We start from the raw sequence: 9,892 nt of genomic DNA, 5'->3' as shown, positions 1-9,892 counted from the left end.
AACATCAGAGGACCTGTTTTAAAAGCTTTCTGTGCAACCTCCTCCTACACTTACCGTTCTAGAGCATCGATCGATACATCAGAGAAAAATACTGGTAGATAATCTATAAATACAAGCTATTTTCACCCTTGTATTTATAAAAATATAGGTCAATAATTTACAAGTAATCAGGTGTAATAGGATTATATCAATAAATCAATGATATGGGAAAACTCCGACTCCTGCTCATATATTGATTGTCGTGTGTATGCGTTTGTCACATTCTCTATGTTCGCCAGAACAGAAGCTGCAGACGATCACAGCCTCGTTTTCAATTCGAGGGTGATTTATGCATGAATGTGTTGATGCTGTTTTGAAGAACAAGAAGCCAATGTTGCAAGTTTTTTCTTCCATTTTGCTGATTTCAACCTGACACTAAAACCTATGTATAATGTCTCATGATCTGCTTCATCGCCAAATCGGCTTCGATTTGCCTTGACGGAAATACGGAAACAGCAACTCGTCATGGGTTTTTAGATAATATTCTTAATTATCATTTTGGGATATTTATTATCTACTGATGCTTATACGAAGGAAAGCAATTTCATCGGCTAGTTTTAATGGTAAGTATTCATCCATACTCAGCAAAAATTATCTAGTGCAACGCATGGATTAGAGGTCTGGCTTGAACATATAGTATCTTCAGCTGTTCAGCATGCGTGCATAATTTGTTGAGTGTGACAATGTTATTGATTTTTAAGTAATCAATCGCATCTGTAGATCATTTGCTTAAAGATCAAGATTCAATTTGCTTGTATGGAGAATGCTTGAATAAGAGTAATTGATTGACATTAAGTTATTGTTAAACTTCGTCCACAATCTCGAGAGAATACGTTCAATGTATATGTCATCAATTAATCTCATTTGCCTACATCTTATAATTATCTGTTGCTATATTCTTTGAACTTTTTTCATTCTTCATTTCTCCAAAGACCATGAAGTTAAATTGATCTTTAAATGGAAATAAGGTGTCGTTGATATTAATGATTTCATATAAGGTGTGTTTGATATTAATTCTGATTTCATTTAAAACTTGAGATTAACATTTTGTAGAGAAAGTCGTATTGCAAGAATCATACTAAATATCACATATAACCGATTTTCTTGTTTACTATGCCAGTTTTGCTTGCGTTCAACGTCGGTAGTAATGTGTATTAATGTAGAATTACTTATGTATCCGTATCCCTTTTTCTTTTGATATTTGTACCTTGTGACCTATTTGTCGTACGTTAAACCTTTTAGAAGAAATGAAAAATATTTATTTACATTAAGACGCCCGATCGATCCCTGCAACTCTCTTCCGCCCTTCCTAAGCTGGTACAGCTGCTGCTGTTAATATTTTAATTACGATTAACCACTTCTCAATCGTTAAAGGGCAAGCTTTATATCTTAATCTGATCGAAAGTAGGGGAGGATCCAGGAATCAACTGTATGTGTGGATTCTCAGATAAGATTAAATTAAATCCATGTAATAAGCGCAGAGATATTGATTATCAGCAAGAGACTCGAAACAAAATAAACAAAAGAATAATAAACTCAACTTCCTTATTATTTTTTATTATCCTTGAAATTATTTGTCCTTGTCTCTTTTTTTTTGCAAGGCTTTTTCGATATTTGATTTAATCAGCTTCCTGTAAAAACCTCTTACAATGGACATTTAAAAAACGCTTTGTTGCTCGTAATCATGAACTTGACTCTTCCTTCAGCCTTTAAATGTTTGTCGTGTACTTTTGTATGAGGAAGTCAATTGCTATGTCCTGGTTCTATACTATAAAGTCAGAAGCACGTACTAGAATTTCTTTGGTTAGATCTGGTAAAGCATAAAACCCCCTGTAACAGCTGGTGTGTGTAAATATTAGTAGGCTCACTTTACGAAGTAGACACTCCAGTTTTCTTTGTTTTCTACTTATGTAACTGAAACTAAAGCATAGGCACTGGAACCGGCGGAGGGGGGGGGGCTTAACCCCCAACTTTGTTGCAAAGATAGACATATAATATAGCATTGAAAATTGGGGCCTACCCTTAATTTGCTGGTACCCCCCCCCCCAACACACAAACACACACTCTTTCAATAAGACCCCTCTTCGTTCAAATTGCTTGCGATACCTATGCAAAGGGTAATTTTAAATTATAGAATTAAACTGACATTTACAATGTAGTAAAATTTAAATGTTGAAATCGAATAATATTTTCTCATACAATAGATTTTATTATATAAATATTTATTTTCCTAATGCCACAAAAGTGATCACAAGAGCTTTCAATTAATTAAGGCATTGTCCATTCAGAATTCATTTGTATGACACAAAATTACCACCTCTTGGCATTAAATGATCTTCATCCAAGTTTTATAAATTAACTAATAGTCTATTAGAAAAACATTTATCAAATAAAATATATAAATGACGATTAGTATCCTTACAATTGTATGACAATTAATATTCTATATAATTATGATATAATATAATATAATAATTATGATATAATATAATCATGCTTCAAGGTCAAGGTCACAGGGTTGGTAAAAAATCATTGTATATTCGGAAAAGGTTTTTACACAGGTAATATACTTGAGAAATATGAAAGCCCTATGTCTTCTCATTCAAAAGTTATGACCAAGGTTTAAGTTTTTGCGACTAATGGACAGACTGTCACTGACAAGTAGACGACTTTATGCGCGCGAAAGCGGGTGAAAAAATTTCTGATTTATGGTTAATTTAAGTAAAATGAAGAATCATAAATTACCAAGAAGCCCGCGGCCACTTCGCTTACCTGAGCACATCAGCTAGGATAAAACACAAATCAGTTGGGTAATGAAAAGGTTACTTGTAGGAGAGGGCTTGAATTTTATGCTACTTGAGGATGCCTCCATATCGATATTTCATATAACTTTGCTGTTCTTGAGAAGATTTTTAAAAAAAAATATTTTCCCTAAATATAACTTTGTAAAAATTGGATCCCCCGTTGTGGCCCCTCCTTACCCCCAGGACTCACGGTTTGAACAAATCTTAACTACATGAGGATACTTACATTTCAATATGACTTAACATGATGCCCATTATGGCCCCACCCTCCCACTGTGGGTCTGGAAAACTTGAAACAACACAACTTAAGGATGCTTCCATATAAATATCACTAATCTTGGCTTTGCTGTTCTTGAAAAAGAGATTTTAAAAGATTTTAATTTTCCCGATATATTTCTATGTAAATCTTTGATTGCCCATTGTGGCCCCACTCAACCCCTGGGGGTTATTATTCAAAAACTTGAATCTACATTACCTTAGATGCTTCCATTTAAATATCACTAAGCATGGCTTTGCTGATCTTGAAAAGAATTTTAAAGATTTTTTTCTTACATTTCTATGTAAACTTTGATTGCCCATTGTGGCCCCAAAAATTATTTTTATTTTTGAAAATGACTTGATCATCTACAAAATAAAAATTACCAAATCTATATTGTATGATGCTTCCATTTTACAAATAATATATATTTTCATGCCAAGTATATCTGTTAGATTTCTTGATATTAGAACTTTTTTGAAAGATTTTTTTAACCGGGTGGTAGACATTTCTAAAATTGGTTTATTAATTTTATACTCAATGCCACAGGGTAAATTATTTTTCATTTTTGAAAATGACTTCATCAACATAAAAAATTAAATTAACGACAAATTATATTGTATGACAGATGCAATCAAAGGTAACATTTTACAAATAATATATATTTTCATGCCACAAACCTATATCTCTTAGATTTCTTAAATATTAAAGTTTTTTGAAATTTACACATTTGATTAACCGGGTAGTAGAAAATACTAAAATTGGAACATTTATATAATTTTATACTCAATGCCACAGGGTAAATTCAAAATTTTCAGTATATGTTGTAAATTTTGTACTTGTTTCCTCTCGGTAAACTTTGAATGAACAGCATTTTGTAAATTTTGTTCTAACTGCCACCCGGTAAATTGAAAATTTAAAACATGATAGAAAGCAGGGTACATGAGAGCCTTTTGCTAAGAATTGTTATATGAGCACATCTACATCCATCCAAAAAAGCAAACCCATATTTTTAATATTTTACATAATCCTAAGTGGTAATTATATTATTATGTAATCATATTTAAGGAATTAGTAAAGACAAGTGATATGAAGTTGTCAAGGTGAATTTAGTGGCAAGAAAATCACGTCTTTTCAAACAGATATGCAGTGTAGAAACCGCTAATGATATAACGCCGCTTAATGAAACAAATGTCATTAAGGGTTGTAACTTAATGCCATAAATTATTGCATTAATGGTTGACCTTTTCAACCACTATTTTTAAATCGCCGCTTAATGAAAGAATTATATCATTAAGCGAATGAGCATGGTAACTATTAATGCAATGATTTATGACATTAAGTCTAGCACTGAAACTTTGTTTGATGATATTTGTATCATTAGGCGGCGTTATATCACTAGCGGTTGCTACAATGCAGTCAACAAGGTTTCAAGTAATTAGAATGTCAATTAATATTAAAAGGACAAAAAATAACATTCGTAATGAACCTCGCTTTTTAATGAAAACGATTGCGTGAAATATTGTTCCATTTAATATGGGAACAACGTGCAATTGTTATCATGAAAAGTGATGTTTTACGGAGTATTTTGCTGATATCCAAACGCTTTCCTGCAGTTTTGCACGCACTTGTTTGGTTTATAATAAAATCACTCTAGAAACTCTGAAAAAAGACGGAATTGTATTCAAACAGATACTTGATATTCGTAAAAATGGACAAAATTTTCTCTCATCGTCCCAAGCAATATAGGATGTTAAGGCAAAGGCAAGTAAATCTTTGTTTTATTTAAATCGTCTGATAGAAATTCATATGTAGAATTAATTTTAAGATAAAGACAGTTTTTAAATTTTTTGATTAATAATGATGTTATTGTAAAATATTGAATGCACAAACATGCATAAAACTTAAGCAACTTAAATATTAAGCTGGCTAGTGACTGTCTTCAAAAATACACATGTATCGGGTTGAATATCGTACATATCTGGAGAGTCTGATATATGTAAACGTAGGACTCAATGAGGCCAAAGTCTGATGATCACTCCAAAACTGATGGTTTGCGCCAATTCCTGTTGGATAGAAACGCCTGAGTCCTATGGTGCGAACAAATGATTATAACGTTCATGACGTCATATTACAGCAACGACGAATTGCAATGCCGCACCATGTCGAGAGCTGATGGTTCTAAATAAATACAAATAAGTATTCAAATGCAAGAAATAACTCTTCACTTTTCGCCTAGGTGCGAGACTCACCCTCATCGTTCGAAAAGTGCATGTGTATCAATTATAATCTAGATATCTTGGATTGGAACTGGACCAAGCTTTATCAGTGAAATAGTGTGCGAGAACCATGAATCTTTGTTTGATGGTAAGATATCCCCTAATTACTCTGTATTAATCGAATGGAGTGCAAGGACTTACCCTATTATCTCTAAGGGTGCAAGCAATAAGCAATAAAATCTGTAAAATTGAACTGATGGTTTGAGTAGCACAAACGAGGTCTAGGATTGACGTTGGAATATTGTGATGTCATTAACGTTGAACCTTTCTTTGCAATATCTGGCTTTGGCGTCCCAGACCTTAGAACTTAAGCGCATCGCGTCTCCAAGGAAACGATCCATCGGACCAAAGCATGTGTGGGTTTGGCGGAGACTATCGAATTTGGCGAGAACATCGGTCTTTGGCGTGATCATCGGACTTTGGATTCTGATACGCTAAAGTCCGATCGTATGGAGAAACAATCATCGTTAATGACATCACAAATGATTCTGATGTTAATCCTTGGTACCGTTGTCCTTCAAAAGCCATGAATTCAGATTTCGTCCTCACGTACAATTTTACTGGTTTTACTTATTGCTTGCACCAATCAAAGATGTTAAAAGGTTAGTCCTCGCTAACCACTCGACTGTCAAGGGATTGGTAGACTATTAATAAAATAGTTTTGGGAAAACCCAAGTGATTTAGGGTAAGTCCTTGCACATTATTTGCCCGTTAGTCTAGGTTAGTCTCCCACGTGAGATATTCATTTTAAGGTTTTAGTTGTAACACACTTCTCAACCGATAAATGTTAGTCTCACACTTAACCTAGAGAGATGACGGTAAGTCCTCGTATTTTATATTTATTTGTATTTATTTTTTTTTAAGCGGCGCAGTAGTACTATGACGTCATTAACATTGTTTTTTCTGTACACCATCGGACTTTTGCGAATTTTGGCGTATGTCCTTAGACTTTCGGACTTATGGTAATATAGATATCAGTTTCAATGAATCATTCAAATGCCTATAAAAGGAATCAAAATTCTCTCTAAATAGTAAATGATTAGAATCTACAGGAAGGAAATCTCTTGTGATCACGCGTCATTCAAAGTTTCATTAATGCCATGTGGGAATGCAGTTTGATCTTAGGTTTTCTTAAGTACTGGTAGCATTTTTGGATTATTTGAATTCCCCAAAGTCAAAGGTATATTTATACCAAGTATGTAATTTTTACTTATTCTTAATTTTACGCTTTAGAAACGTTTCTGCTTATTAAAAGCAAGGGGAAGGAGAATTAAAGTAAATAAACGAAATAAATTTCATTATAAATCGATAAAAATAAAAGCAATTATAAACCATAGCTAAAAATTTTAAAAAAAACTTTACATTTCAACTCAGTTGGACGTAGAAGGCAATGCTTATAAATATTTTTATTTAAGACTTATGCAAAAACTATTCAAAGTAGACTTTCACAACAAAATATAAATAAGCAAATAAATGCCCATATTTTTACTTTGTTTCAAAGCCAACATTTTATGTTGCATGCAAAAGATAATTGTATTTTTATTTTTCAAGAGCGTCCCAACTTTTGAAAATTAACATTGATAATAATCGTAGATTGGGATACAAATAATGGATATTTTTTGAAGATTCCGACTAAGCATTCATCAGATTAGATAGTGATACATTCTTGGATACATTTGCTTCATCGTTTATTATACTTGTGATATTAACATCTGATGAGTTACAGTTTATGTAATGAAATCGATTTGCAGGAACTTCCCCAGTCGGAACACGTGCGACCACAAAAGAAGGCGAAATCGATCCGGACAGCATCTATGTTAATAATCATGAAGAATGGTTGTAAAACGATATAATATTAGTACTCGTTGTGGAAAACTTAAAATAGGCTCAGTAATTTACGATGTATAGTGTTAATTTAAAAATATGTAAAATAATTTGCACTACCGTTTGCCATTTTTTATCTTATAAAACCTGTGTAATTGAAATGAGAAGGAAATAGAGAAAGAGTGAGGGAACGTGTTGTCGATATCAATGAGAAAGGAAGAAATTTGTGAAATGCTTCCTTTTCAGATTCAAAATATTTGTTTTTAAAAGGTGTATCATACAAATTTTATCACACGGCATTAAGATGGAGGAGGTAAGCCTATCATTTTTAATATGAAATGACCTCTTCGCTGAAATTCTTGAGATTTGACTTTTTAAAAGTCTCTCTCTCTCTCTCTCTCTCTGATATAGCCCTTTATACACTTATAAAATTGTGAATTGTATTGATTTACTATTTCCGCGCGATAAGTGTGTGTATCCTCTATACACACCGAAAAACTCCAGTTTCGTCTACCAGACGATCAATTCACACAGAGTGCTTCATTCTAACCATTGTTCTCACAATTTATTAATTCAGAAAAAAACTACTCTTAATTAAGGAACTTTTATTTAACAGGAAGTATGTCAAACGTTCTCTCTGTTGCTCTTGCCGTGTTGACGGAAAACTGAGACGTAGAGTGCGGAGGAAACGTGCTCATAGCACTTGAATCTGATTAAGAAATCTGATTATCTTCTGCTCAGTCCTAAAAATTGCAATCTGAGCAGTTTTTGACGATGAAGTTGCATATTAGCATATTTTTTTTGGTTAACAAGCAACCTGAATATATACCAAATGCTGACAGAATTCTTTATGCATTCGTTTGTATTTTCTCCTAATAAACGTAAGCAACACTTAAAATAATTCAGTTCCTTTAATACCTTAATTTGTGTTAAAACCATGACATTTGAAAAAATGCGATGGTAAGCATTAGAAATTCTTGTAAAAAGTGTTTTTAAAAGCGGAAAAATCAATATTTTCATTTTCGTATACATTTTTACTATACATGTACTATGTAAATACTACATGTATATGTTTATGTCTTAGAATTTTTTTTATTTATCTCGTGAAATATAGCAGTATCTTTTGTGAATGTCTTTGAACACCATGGTAACTAAGTAAGAAAGCTCTTTAAAAATTCTTAGATATGCATGTTATGATAAATGAAAGACTGGACATTTCGTCACGAACCTTATTTTTGTTTATCAAATGACCATTTGTTTTTAGCAATGCAAAAGAAAAGTTGATGATCATTACACACGGTATAAGATGACACACATGTATATAGCTGTGTATTTTTTTTTATTTCTTGGCAGTCCAATGTCTGAGCTTCCGCCAAATGCTGTTACCTTCGATTGGAATTGTCTCACGGGGGTGATCATTTGTGGCGCACACGTGGCACCGTTTGTCAAGAGAGGGGTAAGTAGCATCGATTTGTCTTTGATCATTTATGGCAAACACTGATATTATTCAGAGAAAAATAGCACTAGTTAATAACTATTTGAAATGAAATATGTGGACATAACGAACAGTATTAGAGCTCAAAAGTTCATTAAACATTATTGAAAATAGGAGCAGGTAAACACGGACCTCTAAAACATCAAAGATGGGGTCAGGTGCCATGGAGGAGTGAGCATTCCCTGCCGACCGGTCACACCCGCCCCAATGTGAAGTGTGATTATTTGTGGAGACCTTTGTGACACCCTTATGATACTATACTGTTGAGAGAAGCATTGTTAGCACAAACAAATTATTATTTATGATAAGTGATATCCATGTAACAGAACGTGTTAGAGAATTTGGCCTTTTCATATTTATATCAATGTAAAATTTTTATCTTTTAAAGTAGTCTTACCCTCCCACTGGGGGGTCATGATTTGAACAAATCAGAAACTTCACTAACCTGGGATGCTTACATATCAACATTGATCATGAAATGATATGATCATGGCTATGCTATCATGAATAAGAATATTTTAAAAGAGTTTTCTATGTATGCATAAGTAATACTTTGATTGCCTGTTGTTACTTACCCTACCCGTAGAAGCCATGAATTGAATAAATTTAAATTAACGCTACATGAGTATGTTTTCAGTTCAATATAACTGTTCAAATTTTTTGAGAAGATTTAGAAAAAAATCCTTATTTTCACCCATGTAAAACTCCAAAGTGGTCCCACGCTATACCCACGGAGATCATTATTTGAATTAACTTAATCTGCACAGTATCTGGTAGCGTTTAATCTTTTTTGGAAGCATCCTCAGGTAGTGCAGATATAAGTTTTCCAAATCATGACCCCAGGGGTAGCATGGCGATACAACAGGGAATCAAAGTTATACACAGGAACATGTTGGAAGTATCTTTTAAAACCTCCCCAAAGTCCTGAATAGCATTAACCATACAGAGGCATCCTGAAGTAGTTTTAAATTTTATTCAAATTTCCTATTTCAAATTAAGTTTATATAATGATATATATGAAAATGGAAAAATCACCCCATGTTAGTAAATATGTAGAAGCATGCTCAAGTAGTGGTACCAATCAAATAAGAAAATCAACTTATTAAAACAGCAAGGTATTATTTGTAATTTTTTTTAAAATCTTTTCAGAATTTCAAAGCCACATTTCAGTAATTTTATACAAAAGCATCTATAA

The 9,892-nt window shown here is 33.0% G+C and overlaps 1 protein-coding gene across 5 annotated transcripts in view; it reads left to right on the top strand.

Moving 5' to 3' along the window:
• The first annotated feature begins 204 nt into the window (after window positions 1-204).
• LOC134277494 (regulator of G-protein signaling 17-like) overlaps window positions 205-9,892 on the top strand; it is a 45,253-nt gene continuing 35,565 nt past the window's right edge. Inside the window, exons 1-2 of one of the 5 annotated variants that reach the window (XM_062759826.1) lie at window positions 205-602; window positions 8,556-8,658. In XM_062759826.1, coding sequence (XP_062615810.1) covers window positions 8,560-8,658 — 99 coding nt within the window. In that variant the 5' untranslated portion in view covers window positions 205-602; window positions 8,556-8,559. Of the gene's footprint in view, window positions 603-6,080; window positions 6,197-6,436; window positions 6,559-7,406; window positions 7,516-8,555; window positions 8,659-9,892 lie in introns of those variants that run through there. The other 4 variants (XM_062759822.1, XM_062759824.1, XM_062759825.1 and 1 more) reach the window with 4 other exon arrangements.

This window comes from Saccostrea cucullata, unplaced genomic scaffold (assembly GCF_032062105.1).
Source record: "Saccostrea cucullata isolate Sc308-1 unplaced genomic scaffold, CSIRO_AGI_Scuc_v1 ctg829, whole genome shotgun sequence".
Lineage (NCBI taxonomy): Eukaryota > Metazoa > Mollusca > Bivalvia > Ostreida > Ostreidae > Saccostrea > Saccostrea cuccullata.
The sequence above is the reverse complement of the archived record's forward strand: the minus strand, read 5'-3'. Positions and strand labels throughout refer to the sequence as shown.